The 22,311-nt window shown below is 36.1% G+C and overlaps 6 protein-coding genes across 6 annotated transcripts in view; 2 read left to right on the top strand and 4 right to left on the bottom strand.

The window, feature by feature from the left end:
• The first annotated feature begins 902 nt into the window (after positions 1–902).
• LOC116026757 lies at positions 903–4,800 on the top strand. Its single transcript, XM_031268136.1, has 7 exons — positions 903–1,380; positions 1,544–1,632; positions 2,008–2,146; positions 3,314–3,409; positions 3,740–3,859; positions 3,973–4,235; positions 4,323–4,800. Exons 1-7 carry the CDS (start codon positions 1,197–1,199, stop codon positions 4,434–4,436), a joined length of 1,005 nt encoding a protein of 334 aa, XP_031123996.1. The 5' UTR covers positions 903–1,196; the 3' UTR covers positions 4,437–4,800.
• Positions 4,801–5,693: 893 nt separating this feature from the next.
• Positions 5,694–7,622, top strand: LOC116027662 (DPH4 homolog). Its single transcript, XM_031269371.1, has 2 exons — positions 5,694–5,754; positions 6,794–7,622. Exon 2 carries the CDS (start codon positions 6,803–6,805, stop codon positions 7,352–7,354), a length of 552 nt encoding a protein of 183 aa, XP_031125231.1. The 5' UTR covers positions 5,694–5,754; positions 6,794–6,802; the 3' UTR covers positions 7,355–7,622.
• Positions 7,623–7,871: 249 nt separating this feature from the next.
• On the bottom strand, positions 7,872–10,669 carry LOC116026622 (succinate dehydrogenase subunit 5, mitochondrial). Its single transcript, XM_031267953.1, has 4 exons — positions 10,381–10,669; positions 8,881–9,191; positions 8,616–8,801; positions 7,872–8,238 (listed from the first exon to the last, which is right to left on the bottom strand). Exons 1-4 carry the CDS (start codon positions 10,553–10,555, stop codon positions 8,182–8,184), a joined length of 729 nt encoding a protein of 242 aa, XP_031123813.1. The 5' UTR covers positions 10,556–10,669; the 3' UTR covers positions 7,872–8,181.
• Positions 10,670–11,137: 468 nt separating this feature from the next.
• Positions 11,138–13,998, bottom strand: LOC116027994 (26S proteasome non-ATPase regulatory subunit 14 homolog). The gene is made up of 6 exons (XM_031269795.1): positions 13,764–13,998; positions 13,473–13,650; positions 12,646–12,727; positions 12,006–12,182; positions 11,751–11,918; positions 11,138–11,515 (listed from the first exon to the last, which is right to left on the bottom strand). Exons 1-6 carry the CDS (start codon positions 13,903–13,905, stop codon positions 11,324–11,326), a joined length of 939 nt encoding a protein of 312 aa, XP_031125655.1. The 5' UTR covers positions 13,906–13,998; the 3' UTR covers positions 11,138–11,323.
• Positions 13,999–15,357: 1,359 nt separating this feature from the next.
• LOC116027990 (patatin-like protein 2) lies at positions 15,358–19,492 on the bottom strand. The gene is made up of 7 exons (XM_031269792.1): positions 19,336–19,492; positions 18,676–18,857; positions 18,285–18,471; positions 17,806–17,979; positions 17,409–17,714; positions 16,699–16,874; positions 15,358–15,609 (listed from the first exon to the last, which is right to left on the bottom strand). Exons 1-7 carry the CDS (start codon positions 19,465–19,467, stop codon positions 15,510–15,512), a joined length of 1,257 nt encoding a protein of 418 aa, XP_031125652.1. The 5' UTR covers positions 19,468–19,492; the 3' UTR covers positions 15,358–15,509.
• Positions 19,493–20,972: 1,480 nt separating this feature from the next.
• The window catches only part of LOC116027151 (patatin-like protein 2), a 39,749-nt gene continuing 38,410 nt past the window's right edge, over positions 20,973–22,311 (bottom strand). Inside the window, exons 6-7 of the mRNA XM_031268588.1 lie at positions 21,192–21,373; positions 20,973–21,086 (exon numbers count right to left, since the gene is read on the bottom strand). Of these exons, the coding sequence (XP_031124448.1) occupies positions 20,987–21,086; positions 21,192–21,373 (282 nt within the window). The 3' untranslated portion in view covers positions 20,973–20,986. The remainder of the gene's footprint in view (positions 21,087–21,191; positions 21,374–22,311) is intronic.

The following is a 22,311-nucleotide window of genomic DNA, read 5'->3' as shown; positions in this document are numbered from 1 at the left end:
AAAATTGGATCCACGTTCTCACATCCTGCATCACATGAGCACATTTTTTCACTCCGTGTAACACCCAAGTTGTTTACTTTGTTATGAACTTATGACCAACCACTCATCTAACTATTCATGCTCACACTAAACTTTGTATTGTGTTGATTATACACTCAACTTGGTTGGTCGAGCACGCTCATGACCAAAGTGGTCATGCTTCCACGTCAATCTTACTCCGTCACACGCTCTGACCGACCACTTCTTCATCTCAACACAGACACTTTAGTATTAACACAAGTCTGATAATTCTTTACCAACAGCTCTTCATTAGCAGACTTTCACTAGCAGATCTTCATTAGTTGATCTCCATAAAAAAACTACTAATTCTTGACTTAAGTTTTATTCTGATTCTCAACGATCTTCTGTAATCTATTCTAATGCCTAATATCTATTGTTTGAAAAAATCTTTTGATTCCCCATTTTGTATTGTTTGGGATAATATTCTCATTTTTCAAACTTTACTGTATTCCTACTGAACATAAAATAATAACTTAAACTCTACAATACCAAAATATTATTTATATTTTCGATACATATGCTCGAATATATAATTTCAACATTTACTGTATGTATGCATTAGTTATAATGTGAACTGATAATTTTGTAATAATAAATTTTCAATCTTTTTTTTTTTTTTTTTAATTTCAAGTTTTTTTTTTTGAAGTGACTATAATTATTGAGGTGACCTACCACAAGCCCCGAGCCCCAAGGAGAAGTATACGGAGCCGGTTCATTTTAGCACTGCGTGCGCTTGGTTGACCAATGTATAAGACTATAAGAGTATAAATCTCCGCAATCTTCATCATTTCTTGCTTTCTTATGTTAATTACGCTTTACTGTTTTAAAAAGAGTTATATAACTATAAATCTAGAATCAGAGCTATACAAATACCCAAAGCTCAAAATCCCAGACCTAATTGTTGCTATAAATCACCAAGAACCTCATCAATCATCATTCTTGTAGCGCCTAATTATTCTTCTGTAATGCTGTTGATGGTGTCATATTGCCAAACATAAAGTTCACAACTTTAAAATCTCAAAGACAAAAAAAAAAAGGGAAACTTTTTTGGTTCTTCTTTCTTGCTTCCCCGCATTGAAGTCTGAAGAAGAGTTTGAGAGAGAGAGAGAGGGGATGGTGTGAGTGGGAGGAGAGAGATGGCCGGAGGAGCAGAGTGGATTGGTGGTGGAGGAGGAGGAGGGTATATTGTGAGAGGGAAATGGTGTTCATACAAGAGGACCACAATTATTCTGTGCTCAATCAACATTCTTGTTGCTCTCTATGTGCTTCACTCTCTCTATACTTCACTCTACATGTACCCCTATAATGATTCCCAGACTGGTAAGCAGTGGATTTACCTCTCAAGTCTCAAGTTTTAGTACTTTTTTTTTTTTTCTGGGTGACCCATTTCCTGATTTTGGTTCTTGTGTGGAACCCTTTGAGCAAAATTTTTCATTTTTGAGCAGTTGATGGGTGGATTTGTTAATGGGTTTGATTTCTGCAGCTTTTAGGTATACCCCAGATCAGATAAGGCAAATGGAAGAGTCTATTCGAATAAGAAAAGAATCTGAACCTACAGAGCTTATTAAGTTGGTGAGATTTAAGTGTTTTTTGTAGCTTTGTTAACCATGCCCCCTAGATGCTATTAGTATTAGGTTGATAGATTTCTGGTGATTTTTGAAGTTATTTCATCACAATTTTGAGTGACAAGGAAAACCCGCAGCCACGTGCACCGGGTGAACCCTGTCTTGTGACCTTAGCTGGTAAAGGACTACCAGGAGGTAAACCAGCTTAGATTACTAGCTCAAACCAAGAAGGCCAATAGACGAGTTAGACACTTAGACCTTGTAATCTTGTGGTTACTAAGTCAACAGCCCACACAAACTTGGCTGGGGTTGTCCCGTTTCATCACAACTTTAGTGCTAGTGCTTGATGCCTTGATGACAGTTGCATTGTCTTTGCTTGAAGGTAAACCAAATAAAGGAGGAATTTTTGATGGAGCAAAAGCGTGTTGAAGTATCAGAGCCTATGAAACTGAAGATAGCAGATGAGGTAATAGCAACTTTGAAAGGCTTGGATGGCAGCGCAAATGCAACTGTGAAGCGAGGTGAGTGCACCTTCATTTCATAATTCGGCACTGTTATTATGCCACTGATATTTCCTTTCGCTGAAGAATTATTAATTGCGGGTTTTCAGTTGTTATGCTTAAGCCTCTGAAGATACTTCTTGCTTTAAACGATTGTTCTTTATACATATGTTCTCTACACTGCACTGGATGGCTGCAACTTATACTTCTTTATAAGTTTTGACAAGTGAAAGATTTAATTAAATATAAGTATTCCTCTTTTTTTTTTTCTTTTTTTTTTGAAACAATAAGTATTCCTCTTAATTATCCTGCAATCGCTGTTATGTATGGTGGGTTTTCTGCCCATTGATTTGTAGACTACTAGACTTATAGATGTGTAACGTGTTTCACGTTACTTGGAAATCCTAGTTAACATTTTCAATCATAATCTTAAATGGATTACCATATGAGGTTCGATTATTTTGGAAATCCCCATGGTGTTCTATTCAAAGATTCTTGCTCCTTAAAATTTGGATGGCCTTACAAACTCGTGTATTCTTCATGTGCTACTGTAATTTGTAAGAACATGAGATGGAGAGTGTCATTAATATCCTTCCAAAAAAATCTTATGACTTCATAAGTAATACCCATAAGGGTTAATTACCAATAAAGATGCAAACTTTTCCAAGGTTCACAAATATGGTACAACCTTTAAATAGTTACCGTGTAATGAAGCACATGCTCTTGCAACGACCAGGAGTTCACTAGATCTAAGCCATTGATCTCAAGCATTCAATGGCCCAGATCTGTCCACATGGACTCATGAGAAAGGTGGACTCATTTGATCATGAGTCTATATATATATGTGTGTGTGTGTGTGTGTGTGTGTGTATTTAATGAAATCTTCCTATTATAGAAGAAAAGCATGATCAAATCTTACCAACACCCGAGCTCCCCCTTTAAAAAAAGAAAAAACAAATCATACACCCAAAATAGAAACTAATGACTGCTGTTATGCTGCTTGCTTTGTACTATCCGCATTACAACTATTTGTAAATTGTGCACTCATGTTTTTGCTTTTAATTTTTATTTGTCATTTTCACTACTAAACTGCAACTCTGCAACCCTTCATAGGCCGAAAATTAATAATTGCCTTATTTAGCTGTCTTTGATTTATAACATTTGCTATATTGGATTTTGAATGAGCAGAGGCGGTTGAAAACTGGCGGAAGGAAACATTAAAAGAAGCGAAGAAAGTTATGCATGGGAAGACCTCAAATTACAGTATCACACCAGTGGAAGCCGGTATAGATCTTTTTGTTTTTCTGTGTGTTTTGGTGAAACAATATGGATACAAGTTCGAATGTATATTGTATAGCCAAATTAGGTCACGAAAATCTCTATAAAGTAACCTATAGTAATTGTTAATAAACCACATGATGTGTACCAAAAGGAAAGTACAAGGCACAAGGGGTTAAGCTAAGGATATGATAAATGTACGTAAATTAAGGCATCAACCCTAAACTAATACTAAATCTGTATTTCCCACGTTTATTTCGAAAACAAATGTATTTTCACCTTTCATACTACTCTAATGCCCTGTGCTTATTTCGTTAGAGTACTCTTTGTTTATAGGTGTACTTGCGAGAGCTTTGGAGACTGATTGGTTTCATCTATCCGATGAAATTGGCCTTTGGATACCTGTTGAGGTCATTCACGAGGAACATGATGACAAACCCGAGGGAGCGGAATTTGGTAATGACATTTCTTACTTTTAAGTTTTCACTATGCTCACTTGTGTGAACTAAAAAGATTTTTGGGTCTTGACACTGGTCGATATTTTACTTCGGTGAACTTTGTTTCTTCAGAAATTGAAACGGTATCAGGCAAACCGCTCCCTCCCGAATGTCACGCTGAACTTCATACGGATTACGATGGTGCTGCTGTGAGATGGGGCCTTACCCACCATAAAGAATCTGCATACGACTGTTGTATGGCATGTTTGGATCAAGCCAAGCAAGCTAAACCAGGTCAGAAGAAATGCAACGTATGGGTTTACTGCCCATCCGAGGCTGGATGCTACTCCCCAGATAAATACGAACATAAAAACCACGAATGCTGGCTGAAATATGTAAGTTCTGGCCATTTCACAAAGACGGTATTTTTTTTGCTCGTTTCACGTTAGACTAAAAATCTGTTTTCGTATTGGCAAATGCAGTCCGAGAAGCCCAGATTGAATTTTAAGGACCAGTATTCTGAATCATATAGAAACGCCCACCCAAACGCGCCATTAATCGTTCCATGGATGTCTGGAGTCGTCACTGTATCATAAGGTACTCGTTAATAACCATTTTGATCCTCGAAGAAGGCTGCACGCAATGACACAATTGTCATGGTCTGAGAATGTTGCGAGGACGACATAGGTAGGCAATATGTATCTAGATAACAGCGTTCGATTCTCTTGGCTTCGAGCTCCAAAGGATCACTTCTTGTTTGTTGGAGGATAGATCATTCAAACTTTTGTTGGGTTAGATTGGTGCTGGTGGTTTAGAAGCAAAACTTCTTCAGTGCTTAGAGGGGTGAAACATTCAAAAACCTTGTTCTCATGAATGTAATCATAATCTGAGAATTGTTGTTACATTATTATTGTTGTTACATTATTATTTCTAATATATTTTTATGGAAAATGCTACACATATTATATGTAAAAATAGAAAATGGTTTAATGAGTTTGATCTATGATGTGTCAATAAGTAACATACACAATTTATGAAAAATTACAAATATATTTATCACTTTCTATTATAAAATTACAATATTTTTATGTACATAATTCGAACAATCAAACTGTTCAGAACTTAAAATAAAGCTAAATCAAACTTGGAATTTTAAGTTGCTCAAATTTCTAGCTTGCAATGCTCAGACTAGGTTATATTTCATCCTAATTACTCCGTATTATTTTTGAATGAGGAGAAAACGGGGTAATCACTATATGAGGATGTGCACTGGGTAATCTTATTCATGTGTAATATCTCGCGTACCACACTAAAAAATTACGACTAACTCGATCGAAAAGATGTTGGTAAGAATTATGCTCCATTTATATCATAATATTTAATTTTAAATTTTTTAAAAATAGATCTATAAGAGATACGACGTCGTATCCTATAAAATAATTTTTTTTAATTAAAAAGACGTCAAAATTTTTATAACCTACGTCATATAATTAATAAAAAAAATTCATATACTATACTACGTCGATTTTTATTTTTTTTAATAAAATCGACGTCATATTGTTTTTAAAATTAAAATAACAAATCTTAATTATTAACGTAGGTTTTTTTTTTAAATAAAAAAATCGACGTTAAAACATTTTTTAAAAAAATTATAAATTTATTCGATGTTTTGACATCGGTTTTAATTAAAACCAAAGTTGTATGTTTGACATTATATGCTATATTTTAGTACTGATTCCAACCCTTATTTAAGCCATACTTTTGATATTTAAAAAGAAAAAAAAAAGGTAATATAAACAAATTATAAAAGTTAAAGGGGCAGTTTGACATTTGAAACAAATTTGGGGTAAATATATATTTACTGAAATCTCAACCCTTTCCGGCCTCCTCCAGTCCTCTGCATCTCCGACTCAGGTGCCTTTCTCTCTTCCTTTTTGATTTATTTATTAATTAACACTTCTTTTTTTTTTTTTTCATTTTGTTCTTCAATCTCTAGCACTGTTATTTCTTCCGAATTTCCATTGTATAGTTATCTCTTTCTGAATTATTTTCTACAAGAATTAAAGATGGAAGAAGACAGAAATTTTGAGGTTCATATGGTTTAAGGTTAATACCTAATTTCAAGCTAATTTATAAATCAATTCTTTGTATATGTAATCTAGCTGCAATGGTAGAATGTTAAGTCCATCACGATATGTTAATTATAATTATCAGAGGCTTATAGTGTCCTTTGCAATCAGCTTCTGGACTGCAGGGAAACTATTCATGTAGGAGGATAATTAGGGTTAGTTTTGTGGATTCTAATGTATGAGAATTTAGCTTCAAATAAAATTTGTTATTTTTGTGTCATTTTTCCTTTTATCAAAGAGGCTATGGAATTGTATGTAGTAATGCCTTTGGGAGAGCTGCCCGGGATACGGGGATAGGCTAGGTTGGATTAGTCCTCAATCTTGCAAGATTCGGATACTGGTGTAAAAAAAAAAAGGCTATGAAATTTAACTAGTAATTTGCTGTCCTCGGTTAAATGCAATGGGGTAATGAGATTGAGCTCTTAAAAATGTTTGATTAAATGGATTTTATGCTCTGTTAATACTTCAGGCCTTCAGCTTAGCTTAGGAATCTGCCAATTTAACTATGGTAGTTTACTAGAAGTGTAATGGTGTTGCTTCGGGTAGATTTCTAAAATTTGATGCTTAATAGAACCCGAGGTTTTTTTGCACGGTGTGTCATGTCTCACCTACTAACTCCGGTGTGACCAGCAATGTGATTACTTGAGGGAAAGTAGCAGATAGGGAGAAGCATATGAATCTGCACTAGCTGTATTATTGTGAATATGCAATGGTGTTTGTCAATTGTCATCCATCTCAAACTAATCTTACCTTCTTTTATGTTTTTTGTGCCAACCCTTTTTTGCTACTAATTTATTTGTTTATTCATAAATTTACATACGCAGGAATCAACCATGATTTTGAATGGCAACGCTGTTCATAAATCCCACTATGACATCCTAGGTGTTGAGGAAGACGCAAACTATGAAGATATTCGTGCAGTTTATCGATCTGCCATCCTTAGTTTCCATCCCGATAAGCTGCACAGTACTTCGGACTCATCCCCTTCCGAGCGTGAGACAGAGAACAGGTTCTTAGAGATACAAAAGGCTTGGGAAATCCTTAGCGATCAAAGATCACGCACAATCTATGATAACGAGTTGCGTAGTTTGAGACAGGATGCAGCAACCTCTGAAGACATTGGCGTAGATGATCTCAAAATTGAAGCTGCCGGTGATGTTCTTGAGCTCTCTTACCCCTGTAGGTGTGGCGATTTCTACGTGATCGATTCTTTGGATTTGGCGGATATAGGGTGTCCATTGGTGAGGGATGGAAGAAAAATGTTTATAGAAACATCAAAAGATTTGCCAGCATCTGTTGTTCTTCCCTGTGGCTCCTGCTCTCTCAAAGTTCGATTATTGATAAGTCCAAACACCAGGCTTGAGTTAGATGATACAGATTTCTGAATCTTTCAAAATGGCACATTCATCTTTTAGAAAGAGTTATTTATCACTGAGGAGCATTTTTTTAGAGCACACAACTATATTTTTGTATTACATTTAGCAAGTTTCACTTTTTTTTTTTTTTTCGGTGGTGGCAAGAGAAACCTGCAACTACCACCCAAGAGTGTATAGTGGGTAAATCCCGCTCTTATGTAATAGTCAGCAAACTACTCAAGAAAGGTAAACCACATTAGATTATTAGAAATATATATTTTTTTGGGAGTTTGAATCATGTTGATTTTGTTCTTGAACATGGTATGCAATCTTGATGATAAAGAGTATCTTTTTAAGTCTTTGGTTGAGAAGAATTGAAGCATGTGTTCCATTTCAACTAAAAGCTTAAGATGACAGTTAGATTATACATTTATGTTTGTATATTATATGCTCAATACGCTCCCTCACGTGTTGAGGGGTTGGTGCTCCATCTCAACTAAAATCTTAAACTGATAGTTGGATTACACATTTATGTTTGTATATTATATGCTCAACAAGAGGAATATATCTTTCAAAGCACCAGTAACAAGCAAAGCAAAGACATTAACAGAACATTTGCTACATCAAAGTGTCAGGGACCACAAAATTTGGGCAAGAATTATTTAAAATCCAAAAGATGACAAATGTTTTATCCATATGGGAAATTAGCCATTATTATGATTATTATCTGCAAGCTGTTCTAACGTCTGATTTCTTCAAATTTGCTAGAAGCTGATTGCAACAGAACAAATTACAGCAACCAGTTGGCTCGAGAACTGAATGGACTTTAGAACATGGTCTTGGTCATCTTTCAAGATTTACGCTCTTTGCTCAACGTAAGAACCAGCAAGTCCAGATGTTCCAAGAACCGTAACCTGGAAAATATCAAGCAGATCAGTTAGACAGCGTAACAAAGGTCTCATATTTTGAGGATTCCTAGTACCAGAGAAAACACGCAAGAAGCAACACCTGTTTCAGAAGTTCTTAGCAAATAAACGCTGCAAAGTATATGAGTTTAGTTTCTTTTAGAGTAATTGTGATCACATTGTTTGAAGTTGCTGATATTCCTTTGTGTTCTTTTTTCTGTTAAATTTTCCTTCTAGAAGTCTCTAGTAACATCTACTATTTAATCGAAATTCAGCATTTCAACGAGAGAGATGGAACGTGTAATCTTGCATATACCTCTTTTTGAGAAGAGTCCATCTTAAAAGTCTGAAAATGTGAAATGAGCTTGCTACTAAGATAAACCTACCTTTCCCCAGTCAGAATTTAGGCCACTGCACCTCATCTTCAAGAATATCATCCTACTTCCCAGTTCGGTCTCAACTTTCTTCTTCAAATATCCCTCCTCGGGCCCAAAGGAATTCAAATATGTATTATAGCGTTGGAAGATTGTATCCAGTGCATTAGCCATATGTTTCGGCATAGGCTTCACATTCTGCCACAGATACAAATTATTAGAAAGTAATTCCACGAGAATGCACACAAAGTATTGACTTACTCAAAACTCTTGTTACCTCGCCACTTAACCCAATAGAATCATCAATTGCCATTTTCAAGTTTGTGAGAATCCCAATGAATTCCTCAATGGCTTCTGCTGCGCGGAAAACATTAGCCAAGGCCTCCTGGCCAGCCTTGTCATCAGTACTTTTGGATAATGCCTTCTTCGTTTCATCGATAACAGCTTCTGGAATCTCGTCCCAGCTTGCAGCCATCAAGTCTTTAAATGCACACCTGATTTCTTCATCTTTTACATCGGGCATGTGGGCCACATCCTCACTGAAAGAACGTACACTTCCCAATCCCAATGAAAATGGATGAAGGCATTCTACAGCAAACAAACCACAAGAGTAAAGAAAAAAGATCTTAAAGCCCGATAAGAGGAAAACAAAGAGCAAATGGAAAACCCAAACACAAGATGATGGTGCCATCACCTTGAATCAGTTAAGCACATCAATGCTATGTTTGGATAGGTGGAAAATAGGAGGAACAAGATACAGTGCAAAATCTTAACACTTGTACCATGAGAATTCCCTAGTTTTTTGGAAAAAAAAAAAAGAAAAAAAAGGAAACTTTTCACTCGCTCTCATCTAAATGAACTACTTCTATTTCTCACTGCTCTCTCTACCTTTCCTCTCATTTAAATGTAAACTTTCTCCATTTTCCTTCCCTCGCATTCTCTCTCCTGTTTTATTTTTCTTTCCCTTCACTTCCTAACTACCCAAACATAGATAAAGGTTCACCAATTAAAGAAGTAAAAGATGTCACTAAGGAACACTTCTAAACAGAACAAAGCGGTTGTGATGTAATAAATTTTTGTCTCAAACACTTCTGAACCTTTATTGAGTAGATTGTGATTTATCTTTTAGCCCCCAATATTATAGGTTAGCTCACTGAATACTAACACTAATATGCATATGAGGTAACAATAATTACCAGCACAACTCATCACATATCCTGCATTCCTGCTGATTCCACAATAGAAATAACTCAAATAAGCAGCAAAATAGCCTAAGCAACAAAATAGCACAACAAATTGGTCGAACTGTTGGCTTGGTAAACCCAAGGTTCCAAGCCTATTGGCCAACTGGTGAGCTAAGGACAACCTAGGCTGGTTTAACTCCTTGAGGCCCTTTACATGCTAGGGTCACAAGGCAGGATTTGACTAGTTCTGGTATGCTTAAACCCATCATTAACCTAATTCCAACTACATATCAACAAGGCACTAAAAGCCATGAAAGCAAAGAAACAAGATGAGGAGAAGTCAATACAAATGCAAAAAGCATAAAAATCCAATCTTTTTCATCTTTCTATGCTCGCCTACTCTCAATTGGTAATGGGTAAATTAAAAATCCCAGAAATAGAAACCAGACTGATTTTCAATGGCGTAAATTACATTTCGTAATTATTAGCGCAAATCAATGGAATCGATCACCAATTTAAGCTCAATACACTCACGCGCATATCATATATTCATATAGCGAATGTATATACGAGAGGATTAGGGCAGGGGGTACCTGGATTAACAGATTTTGGAGAAGCCACAAAAGAAGGGGGGGAGATATGAAGGTGGCGGAAGGCTTGGTGGTTGACTGTGGCCGTGGCGGCGAGGGCGGCCGGATAACTGGAGAAAACGGAAGATCTGCGGTGAAAGCATCGGCATAGCGATCTCATTAGCATCATCTTCTCCATCCCTCTTTTTTCACCTTTCCCTTTTCCTGCTTCTCTGTTTCAAGTTTTGGAGCTCCGAATCTCCGATGACCCAGATTACACCTTCCTGTCTTTGGTTACGTTAATCGCTGATTGGTACAGCGTGTTTTTATATGGAGATTGGGGTTAGGGATGTAATTCAATACCATTAAACATGATTTGCATAATTAGGCCATCCAAGTGATCCAACTCAAGATTGGGGTTAGGGATGTAATTCCATACCATTAAACATGATTGATTGGGGTTAGGGATGTAATTCAACCACTAAACATGATTTACATAATTACGCCATAAAACTCAAATAAATTATATCTGATTATCAAACTTGCTCCAAAAAAGAGAAAATCATTTTCCAAAAAACCAAGACAAATTTCCTTTGGTTTCAGTTTTCAACCATTTACTAAACACTGAAACCAAAAAATGATTTTCATAAATCATTTTCCAAGTTTCCGTACATATTAATAAGACATAACTTCATCTATCATCTTGTAAATATTAGTCAAGATTAATTTAAAAAAAAAAAAAAAAAAAACTAATTGAATGGGGCTCAAACACACCTAAGAATCATAGAACATAAATGATTTGCATCAAAAGTAAAGATTTGTGAGCAGACAATAAACATAAGAGTATATGACAACAAATCTCTCTTAAATCACTTCAAAGTTACAATAACACCAAGGAGAAACTGGTTAACATTGTCTCTGTTTCACCATCTCAAATAACAATCTGTAGAGTTTTTAAGCAAGAATTCTAGAAGACAACTGTGTCCAGCATGGTTCCCAGTGTCTGAACAATGTTTGATGACATCAAATTTGACACGTGTTCTTCGAGATGCTTCTTGGCGTCTTGCCTTCCCACATTTGCAATGGCCAGCTTCTCTGGTGGCAACTCATCCTCTTCCTGGACTGCTTTATTATATTTGATAGCAAGATTTAGCATTTCCTGCACGTGAGATTATCAAAAGTGAGAACACAGGAGAGTTTCAATTCTACCATCGTGAAAGACTCCTAGTCATAGAAATAAACATGTAGTTACTTTGCGACCAGTGAATAAGCAGCTTTGGCAAAAGCTTTCATATCACGATTGAAAACCAAAAAGCCATAAAAGCTTTACCTACTATCTTTTATGTATGTAAATATGATACAAAAGGATACTTAAATGGCAAAAACAATTGTACCTGGACTGTCTCCTCATTGGTTTTGGAGTGGGCATCAAATCGCTGGAGTGTCAATCCATCCGTCCATTTCTTCTTGTGAAGATTCAGTAGCATCTTCTCTTCAAGTTCATTCTTTCTATAATTGATTGCTATGGAGTAATAGTGCCTGTTCAGACCATGGATCAATGCCTGCATGTTACATCACGCATCATAAACCACAAAAATGTCAATGACCACTTATCTGAAAACCCTTCAAAGTATATATTTATCACTAACCTGAATGGATGGTTTGTTTAGATGTCCCAAGTTAGATGTTGTCTGCCGTGGCTCTTGGCCAAGCATCATAGTTTGGGGGTTGATCAAACGAAAGGCATCAATCACCACCTTTCCTTTAACACTTTGGATGGGATCCACCACCACCGCAACCGCTCTTTGGTTAAGCGCTTCAAAACTCTGCGCATTGCAATATCAAAAAAGATAACTATCGTGCATGTTCAACAGTGACTCCCTCACTCCCCTATATTTGATGATGTCAAAATGAGGATCATTGCCCAAAATCCACATATGGTTCAGATACTTGATATCTCAATTATTAGTGTTCATTTTATAAGTGCATATCTTCCTTAAATGCTTTTATTACAGAATGCATAATGGACAGTCATGGGATTACTGGGGAATGGACTAATGACCCCTTATTAATCCCCTGATTGGTTATTTTAAGAGATTAGGTATTGGGGGCTTGGGGTACCCACTCAATCCCAAGAGATGAGCTAAATTAAATAGGTGGAGAGAAATCCAAAATTTGGGATAGAAGTGGTGAAGGGATACAGAATCCTTTAATTATGTGTGTTTTGAACTACAAAGGCCCTCACGAGAGATTGGTCGTATCCTCATCATAGAAAATAAATGCAGATACCTGCTGAGTATTGATGTCCACACCCGAAAGCCAACAGCCAAAACCAGGATGTGAATGATACCAACCAACAACCATCTCTGGTCTGCAGCACCAAGCAAAGATACCAATCATTTACATTGCGCTAAATTCAACAATGCAGGGAATTCAATAGGCAATAAGAGATTGAAAAAAAAAAAAAAAAACATCCACATGTTTATTAGCAAAAATTAAGAGTTGTAGAGGATTCATTGTTTAATAAACTGCAATTCACATCAAACTTGAGAATAACTGTTTACTCTAGTTCTGCACCGCCCCCTCACAAAAAAATCAAATATATCCCTCATGCCAAAGCATATCATTTTATAAAGTAAAATGAAAAAATAAAGGTAACTAAGTAAAGTACACAGACACATTTAGCCACCTCTATTCACATCAAACTCCAGCTAGTAATCCCAAAAAAATCCTATACAGTATCAGGCATGAGAGGTTGGCTATCTTGAAGCCCTAGATAGCTTAAGACACAAAAATCCAGTTAAGGATACAACTGTAAGGTGGACAATGGATTATCACCATCTCCAATCAATATTAAGTTATTATCGCCCTCCTGAAAATGCAACCCATACACTTAATTCTAAATCATGACCTCAAACTCTATAACTATTTGAAGCTCACCAGAAAGCACAAAGCCTTTAAAATCTTAAAATTTCAGCTTAATTTTTCAATCTGTTGAAGAAGCTATAAATATACAGCACATATCAAAACGAGAGAACAAAATATCCACGTATTATGATTGAAAGAGTGCCGAACTAATATAAGAATCAATCAATAGCGAAAAACACTAGCGATACCTGCCAGTTTGCTTGAGCATGTCAAGCATATTGGTCTGGAAGACATGATCAACCGCTTCAACACTCACTCCGGTCCCGCTCTGTGGCATAGCGAACACATCGACCACGCGGACCGTGTACTCATCCACAAATTCCCCCAACATCAATCCCATGACTTCCATCGGAACCCCGGCTCTCCCTGTTCAATAACACCACAAAACCCTAACATCACTCCAAACCGCAAACGAATACGCAACTCAATTCGCAATAACATATAAAATAGACATAGATTAGATAGAAGCCCTAGGTTACCGTGTTTGAGCATCTTGAGGAGCGCGAGAGAAGAGATGTAGACTTGCTCCGATGAATCGAGAGTAGGAGAATCCGGCGGCGGGTGACCTAACGCACCGCCGGCTCCGGCGAACATACGCTGCAGCCTTTCCATTCCCGACATGATTGTTTAAGATTTACTCTCTTCTTCCGCTATGCTTTAGCCGCTTCGATTTCTTTGGGAACACGACTACTGTGGAATTAAAATCCTCCCCGATCTGGGTGAATTGAAGGAAGAGGGTATATAAATAAAGTAGCAAATATTGCAATAATACCCCTGTACTTCATTCAAATTTCGATTTCAAACATCCATTTAGGGCAGTTAACGAACCGAACATAAACAAACAAAGGTTACTCGTGTTCGTTTGTTAAGGTTTTTGAAAATTCTGTTCGTATTCGTTTGTTAAGCGTTCAATAGGGTTTGTTAACGTTAATGAATACGTTCACAAACGTTAACGAACATGTTCATGAACATGTTTATGGACGTTCATGAACAATGAATAACCAAATACCTGCATATGTTCATGATCACAATTTGTTCGTGAACAACACGTAATCTATGTTCACGAACATTTTATATATATGTGTGTGTGTGTGTGTGTATGTGTGGTGTTGGGTGCGTGTGGAGTGGACTCACCTAGCCTATGATGGGCTAATACAGTCAACATATGACATAACATCTAGACTTTTATGTCATCGTCATGCTTTGTTAAACAACTCATTGACAATGTAAGTATATATGGTGTTGGTCGCAACCCCAACTAATTTGATCAAATAGTTAATTTGATTGTTATAAGTTTTTAAGTTTAACCTGTTTGTCGACATTATTAATTTGCGCTAGTTAACTACAATCTTTAAATCAAAAATATCACAAGATAACTTAAAATAAGTTAATCTTAACTCCAATATCACCATGTTTGTATTTATCTTTCACTAGGCTTATTAATCATACATCATAGTAGTTAGTCAATCCTAATTCCTATTTATTAACGAGGTAAACCCCACTCCTCACTATGTGAGTATGTGGGTAAAGCCCTCGCCCTGTGACCCNTATTTATTAACGAGGTAAACCCCACTCCTCACTATGTGAGTATGTGGGTAAAGCCCTCGCCCTGTGACCCTAGCCGGCAAAGAGCCACAAGGAGGTAAATATGTGAGTATGTGGGTAAAGCCCTCGCCCTGTGACCCTAGCCGGCAAAGAGCCACAAGGAGGTAAATCAGCCTAGGTTACCCATAGCTGACCGGCACAAACTCAAGGGCTTGAGGTTCGAACCCACGACCTCTCGGCTGCAGGTGTAACTCTCTTACCACTTGAGCTGCCCTTACGGGCAGTCAATCCTAATTCCTAATTACTATATATGGAATACTCAAAAACAATTTCTTTTTTCTTTTTAAAACAGTATTCTATTAAGAAATGGTACAACTGCCAAAGACTTTGTGGTCAAGCGGCACCCGGAGTACACTCCCATGTGAAAGGGAATGGGTTTGAGCCTAACAACTACTACATTGTAACAGAGTCAATAGAACTCAAAAAAAGAAGAAATGGTACAACTTAATTAAATGAAAGTGCAAAGAATTTTTTTTTAATCTTATAAACTAAATTATTACTTAATTAAGTGAAGGCTGAACAAAACACCATATCGTTACAATCACCAATTTATATTATCATTGTTTTATTTCTCATCTATAGTACAAGGAAATTAAAGTAGCATGGATTCAATGGCCTGGTCAATTGATTGGATGCGTTACTTTGCCCGAGCCTCTACAACTAGTAATCGGCGACCTCGATTCTCTAAGTCTCCTTTCATTCGATAGAAGCTTTGCGAACCTACATAACATGTAATATTAAAAATAAAGTAGTTAAATTTATGATAATAAATTAAAAATTGTAATTAGTTTTCTTATTGTTATTATCTTACCCAAAAGGTTAAATCTTTAATTCAAAGGGCCTCACATCCCGACTCAACAGAGTATTTAAGAGAATGTAAATCACAGTAACTCAGTATACATGACCAAATCATCATCCATCATTATATATTGCTTATAATCCATGTTGCAAAAATCGTGTAATTGGCGCCTAGGCGCTAAGCGGCGGCCTGCCGACTAAGTCACGGTGAACTAGGCAATCGACAATTAGCTATTGTTCCCTTTTTTAAATGGGCTATTTCGCTCAAAACGACGTCATTTAGAGCGAAATAATCATAAGTCGTTCAAATAGGTCGCAAATCCAAAAAAAAAAATCGAAATCAGTTAATCTAATATTATTACTTTGTGAGTTGTAGCTTTGTGAAATTGTGTTTTGATTCTTTAAATCTTTCTACAATTTACAATTTTAGTTGTTTTTAGGTTAATATTTAATAGAAAAATGGTCAAATAAGGCCCTAAACTTTACCTAAAAAGTCAATTAGGTTCATAAACTTTAAAAAGTACAATTACACCTTTTAACATGTTATATTGAGACAATGAAGTCCAAGAACCAATAAATAACCTGCTATTACAGGTCATTTTAGTTCCGACATCATCTCCGTCGACACCGGTCTTCGTCTACCAGAGAAAGCAACCAACTGGCAGCCTTCCCTAGCTGAAGGCGACCAGTTGGTCGCCTTCTCTAGTAGATGGTGACGCGTGACGATTCGATCGTCACCGGTCGCCAGAGATGATGTTGAAACTGAAATGACATGTAATAGCGGGTCGATCAATCATTTATTGATTTTTGGGCTTCATTGTCTCAATATAACATGTTAAAGGGTGTAATTGCACTTTATAAAAATTTAGATAGCTAATTGACTTTTGAACTAAAATTTAGGAGTGTTTTCAAAAAAAAGAAAAAACTAAAGTTTAGGAGTTTATTTAAACTTTTTCCCCCTTTAATATTTTAGTATTATACTACGTAGTATTTTGTGCTTATAATTACTACCTTTTGAGAGCATCTTCATTTGTGCCAGAATGTGGAATTGGTTCACTGACACCAGTCTCCAAATTTACCCTGGAAACTGGCTTCTTCAGCAGCCTCTCCCCAATTTCCACTAGCTTTTCCAAATTTTCCTTAGTGGCTACATCCACAGAAGATTGTGTTCCAGTTAATTCGTCATCCTGTTTACCAATGTTCATAAATTAATGACATCAGAAACAAACAAAAAAAAAGGGAAAAACTAAAAGCTTATATATATATAATCAAATGAGACAACATCCTCCCGGTGACACACAGGAATACACATAGTCTAGAGTGTGCAATTTGCCCAACATAAGTACACACAATTTAATGTATGTTGTATCTTAGTGAGACTCGGCCGGTCACGCGCCTGGACTTAGTCTTGGACCGATTTCGAACTGAGCCTCGAGTTTTTTTTTAATAGGACCTGAACCGGCCCTTTACTAGCCGGTCCCGGTTCGGGCTAGGCCTTAGCTAAGCCTGATGGAGCCTAGACCCAGTTTTTTTCCACCAGTTGGTTCGGTCTTGAATCGGCGCGTAGCCACCTCTATGTCTCATAGCCTCATAGAAAAATGTTGTCTCACTGGAACATTAATACATACACACATACACACACACACACATATATATATATATATATATATATATATATATATATATATATGAATAGGAATGTGCAGGATGCACGTATGTACTTGAATTCTTAGATAACAATTATCGCAGTCCCCGAGAGCCTGGAAGACGACGGAGTTATGCAGATCCACCATATCCGAACTGGCCTCTATGAAAACTTCGATCAATGGCGTTGAGCTTTTGTAAAGCAACCAGCTCAGAACACCCCATTTCGCCGCTTTCTTAGAATTATACTTGTACTCATTTCCAGCAGCTCCTGTCCCAATAGATATCACAAGAAAACGGCTGAAATCCATGGGCTTGATGGGGAAGAAATCTGGGTTGTTGTCGAAAATCTGTTTGGTCACTTGGCTTATGGCTACCAATGTCTGAAAACCATACATATATTATATATATATGCATTAATAATATAATGATGAGATAGAATGAAACATATTATGTTGTTTTGTCTGGTTTTACCGGATTATTTGCGGCAACGCCGCCGTCGATAATATTGTATTCTCTGGGAGGATGATTAGTTCCTTGTTTGGGATCTTCAATCTTGAAATAATGAGCAGGAAGGTATGTGGGAGCAGCTGAAGTGCCAATGCAAACGTCTGACAAATAAACATCCATTTTTGGGCATCTCTTAGACTGCAACCATATCGAGATATTTATATTATTAATAAAAACAAAATCTTTAATTTTAACTTCTGTCCAAAATACTCTTATACCTTGGAAACTAAATTTTGACTGATAAACTATTTTGCAACACAAAGACTTATGTAGATTCCCATTTTCTATTTTCGCTTTTAAATTTTTGATGTGAAAACTTTTTCTGTGAATTTACATGTTAAAAGTAATCTGTTCTTATTTACTAGACTAGAAAATAAAAATAGGGGAGTAGAATTTGAGCGTACAAACTCTTTTGAAACACCCCTTTAATTTTTACCACAGACCTCGTAAGTGGAGAAGATGACCGGCTGCAAACACATGATGTCAAAAGTGGGAATAACAACGTTAGTGAGAGTGTCTTTTAGCCGAATGTCTTTCAGCTCCTCCTTCACCAGACTATGCAGGTACTTGCCGTCGTATTTGGGGCGAAACACGCATCTAATCAACTGCCATATATCACAAAACCATCTTCTGCGGGCCCATGCATGATTAATTCAGGCATGCCAAAATTAACGTTAATCATCGCTAAATCAAGAAATTAATAATAAGACAAATTAAAGAAAAGCCCCCTGCCAAAGACCTTGTCTAGTGACACCCGATGTACTGATTTATACTATGTGGGTTCGAGTCTCAGTGGAGGCAACTGTTAAGTGCGCTTATTATTCAATTCATTACCGTTTTTGTGGGAAAATATTGGGACCGTGGTTCAGGTAGAAAGGCTTTATATCTCTAGCTGCATAAAGGGGGCGCTCACTCTCGCCGGGAGCCGTTAACATCGCCGTCACAAGCCCGCCGGTGCTTGTCCCGGACATCACGTCGAAGTAGTCTGCCAGTCTTGCATCTGCTCCATCCAGCTCCTATATAATTATACCAACAAACTTCAGACGCAAATGACTCATTCTGTACTAGTAATTGAAACTCGTCCACTATTGTAGATAAATGTTGGACGAAGGCCGATGAAGGGTCAAGTTCAGCAATTGGTAGTTAGGGATAATCGTCCATTATTGTAGATAAATGTTGGACGAAGGCCGATGAAAGGTCAAGTTCAGCAATTGGTAGTTAGGGATCAGAAGTATCGAGCGAAGATTTGAAGGATCAAGTCCAGCATCTTGCATCTTGAAAATTGGGCGCTAATATAAATAAATAAAGTTGCATCTTCGCTACTACTAGCTATAACTTTTGCCATAATAATATTATTAGAGCCCGTCATAGTTAAAACTGACAAGGGCTAGGAGGGAAAATTGTTAGGTGGAGACGAGTCTAGCATCTTCGCTACTAAATATAGCTTTTGGCATAATAATGATAAGAAATTGATCTTAACAATCAATAAATTACCTGAAATTGAGATTCGAGGTAATCTAGGATAATGGAAGGAATAACTCCCCGAATGCCACCGCCGTCTATGCTAAGAATAGTGACTAGATTTCCATAGGTGGGAGCTTGAATCTGTGAGGGTTTTCTCTCCATCTTTGTGATAACAATTCGGATAATTCAAGTTTTGATCGAGCACGAATGAAGTTTTTCTTAGTAGCTAACTTGTAATATGTCCCATTATATATGAAACATTCAAGTTTTGTGTAGTGCAAGCTAGTTTAACTGCGCCAATCATAAATGGTTGTATTAAATTTGGTTTATTAATAATGGAATATTGGTCTATAATGATTACAGGGACAACTGGCTTTTTAAAATTTTTTTTGAAGAGTTGGACATTTTTGGGTGATTGTTGTTGTTTAATTTAAAAATCTAAATGCTTAATTTCAAAATTATTTTAGAATTAAAACATTCTTTAAAAGTTGTACTTGTCACTAAACTAATTATTTGATTCAAAATGAATCTTGTGTAAGATCTACTTGTCAGATCAATGTTTACCACTATGCTAAAAGTTATATATAACTAATAGTGAATGCAACATGCGTCTAATGGAATTCAATACCAATTGTCAGGATCAAGCGATTACCACTACGACAGAATTAAAGCTATAGCTAGTAGCACGCGAATGCGCAACTTTATTTCATTTGCATAGCAGTAGTGTATGCCATATTTTGATAACAGAATGTTGGACTCGACTCTCCAAGCGATTGCTCAACAAAATCATTCCATCATGAGACGTTTTTATGAATGCATGCAGATGTATTACATTTCAACTAAAAAATATTACATTTTTAAGGCCAGACAGTCTAACATAATACTTACATGGCTAATGACGATTAATATATAGGTAAAATAAAACGTGTTATTGAATTATTTTATGTCTAACATTGTTTTCATTCTTTTATTGATGAATACAATGTAACTTTCTTGCAATTTTCCGGATTGTGGGGATTCAACTTGAGCAGCCCATTAAGATCAGTTAATTCAGAATTACGCTGCGGTGACAGAGACTTATATTGGTGGCTGTGTTGAAATAGTCATAATCTAGCTACCATTTGCCAATAATTAATGCTTAAAATAGTGACTAATATATATATATATATATATATATATATATATATATATATATATAATGTATACTAAAAGTATTACATTTTTTCCTCTAAAGTATTACACTATTTTCCCTTGTAAATAACAAATACTTTGTTCCTAATTAATATTACATTTTTCAGTAAAAGTATTATATTTTTATATTGAACCGATCTGACCCGTCTCACGGATAAGGATCTGTGAGACTTTCTCACATAAATGTGATCGTTTTATCTTTTGTATTACAGGGATTTTTTCCAACAAATCCTAACTACTATGGAATATTCAAAGCAATTTTTATTCTTTAAGAACAAATGGTACAACTAATTACAAGGTAGAACTTAATTAAGTGAAGGCTAAACAAAACACTAGCAAGCTACTTGTAACTTGTAAGGTACTATGTACGTTAGTGACTAATAATATGTCACACTATATATATACATTACCATCACCAATTTATATTATCACTGTTTTATTTCTTCTTTATAGTACAAGAAAAACATCATGGATATATCCAGTGGCTTGCTCAATTGATAGGATATTTTACTTTGCCTTGGCCTTTACAACTAGTAAGCGGAGACCTCGATTCTCTAAGTCTCTTTTCATTTGTTAGTAACCTTGCGAACCTACATGATATGTAATATTAAAAATAAAGTAGTTGATTTTAAGCTGTAACTTGATAATATATATATATATATATATATATATATATATATAATTATTATTATTACCTCTTGAGAGCATCTTCATTTGTGCCAGAATTTGCAATTGGTTCACTGACACCAATCTCTAAATTTACCCTGGAAACTGGTTTCTTCAGCAGCTTCTCCCCAGTTTCCACCAATTTCTCTAAATTTTCCTTAGTGGCTGCATCCACAGAAGATATTGTACATGTTCCACACAATTCATCATCCTGTTCACCAAAAACCATATATCAGATATATATATATATATATATTTGCTCAAATGTGACTGTGCCTTAAAGTGCGGCCCCTTGAAAAATGCACCAATAGTGTTAGAAAAATGCACAAATACACTACAAAAACACAAAAAATGCACCACATCTAATTGTGCATTTCTGAACACTGTGTGGTGCGTTTATGCATACCTAATGGTGCGTTTTTTTGGTGTATTTTTGTTGTGCTTTTCCTAACATTATCCGATATATATATATATATATATATATATATATATATATATATATATAAGGGGGGGGGGTATGCTCCCGCAGGAGTGGAGTATGCCTTTAGTAAAGGTTAATTGAAGAAAGTTTTAGTCTGTCTCTGGTCCACTGGAATAATTCCAGTGTCTCCTATCCCAATCATCAGTCTCATGATGATTATTATAAGTGGGAAAGTTGAAAATTTGGAGTTTGTTACCAAGGTGGTAAGTGGCGTTTACCTCAAAAGGTCTAAGGAAACCTCTGAAGTCTGATATGTGATTTGAAGTAATTACAAAGTGGGGCGTTTACCTCAAAAGGTCTAAGGAAACCTCTGAAGTCTGAAGTTGACCAGTAGATTCTGTAATTGAATCTAGACATAAGGTTTCTTGGAAGGTTTGAAATTCTAACTTTGAAAGTATAGTATTTGAGATTTCTGTAGGGAAAGTTTTGTCTAATCCTTGTTTAATTAAGTTGTGATTTGGTACAGTGATGTTGTAGTCAAAGTATGTTTCTGAATTTGGGTCTTGATAAAAAGTATGGATTTCATCAGTTTCCTGATGTATCTTCTCAGTTAAAAAGTTTTTAGTACTTCCAAAGTATTGTTGAATAAGTTTTTTATCCATGATGATAAATAAGTTTTTTAAGAAGTTTAAGTTTTATAAAAACCTTCTGGTTTGAAGATTCTTCTT

The sequence above is a fragment of the Ipomoea triloba genome, chromosome 8 (genome assembly GCF_003576645.1).
Source record: "Ipomoea triloba cultivar NCNSP0323 chromosome 8, ASM357664v1".
Classification (NCBI taxonomy): domain Eukaryota; kingdom Viridiplantae; phylum Streptophyta; class Magnoliopsida; order Solanales; family Convolvulaceae; genus Ipomoea; species Ipomoea triloba.
This window is presented reverse-complemented; position numbering and strand designations above follow the sequence as displayed.

What these genes read in the sequence shown, in the direction of transcription:
- LOC116026757 (XM_031268136.1), top strand. Translation starts at nt 1,197, where the DNA reads ATGGCCGGAGGAGCAGAGTGGATTGGTGGTGGAGGAGGAGGAGGGTAT. An exon ending in TATCACACCAGTGGAAGCCG is followed by an intron (nt 3,410 to 3,739) that starts GTATAGATCTTT and finishes CTTTGTTTATAG; the next exon opens with GTGTACTTGCGAGAGCTTTG. An exon ending in ACGAATGCTGGCTGAAATAT is followed by an intron (nt 4,236 to 4,322) that starts GTAAGTTCTGGC and finishes TGGCAAATGCAG; the next exon opens with TCCGAGAAGCCCAGATTGAA.
- LOC116027662 (XM_031269371.1), top strand. Translation starts at nt 6,803, where the DNA reads ATGATTTTGAATGGCAACGCTGTTCATAAATCCCACTATGACATCCTA.
- LOC116026622 (XM_031267953.1), bottom strand. Translation starts at nt 10,555, where the DNA reads ATGGAGAAGATGATGCTAATGAGATCGCTATGCCGATGCTTTCACCGC. An exon ending in TCCAAAATCTGTTAATCCAG is followed by an intron (nt 9,192 to 10,380) that starts GTACCCCCTGCC and finishes TGTTTGCTGTAG; the next exon opens with AATGCCTTCATCCATTTTCA. An exon ending in TAAATTCTGACTGGGGAAAG is followed by an intron (nt 8,239 to 8,615) that starts GTAGGTTTATCT and finishes GATATTTTCCAG; the next exon opens with GTTACGGTTCTTGGAACATC.
- LOC116027994 (XM_031269795.1), bottom strand. Translation starts at nt 13,905, where the DNA reads ATGTCGGGAATGGAAAGGCTGCAGCGTATGTTCGCCGGAGCCGGCGGT. An exon ending in CCTCAAGATGCTCAAACACG is followed by an intron (nt 13,651 to 13,763) that starts GTAACCTAGGGC and finishes GTTATTGAACAG; the next exon opens with GGAGAGCCGGGGTTCCGATG. An exon ending in TGGACATCAATACTCAGCAG is followed by an intron (nt 12,183 to 12,645) that starts GTATCTGCATTT and finishes TGCAATGCGCAG; the next exon opens with AGTTTTGAAGCGCTTAACCA.
- LOC116027990 (XM_031269792.1), bottom strand. Translation starts at nt 19,467, where the DNA reads ATGGAGAGAAAACCCTCACAGATTCAAGCTCCCACCTATGGAAATCTA. An exon ending in TCATCTTCTCCACTTACGAG is followed by an intron (nt 17,980 to 18,284) that starts GTCTGTGGTAAA and finishes ATATGGTTGCAG; the next exon opens with TCTAAGAGATGCCCAAAAAT. An exon ending in ATTGTTATCTAAGAATTCAA is followed by an intron (nt 16,875 to 17,408) that starts GTACATACGTGC and finishes ATTGGTAAACAG; the next exon opens with GATGACGAATTAACTGGAAC.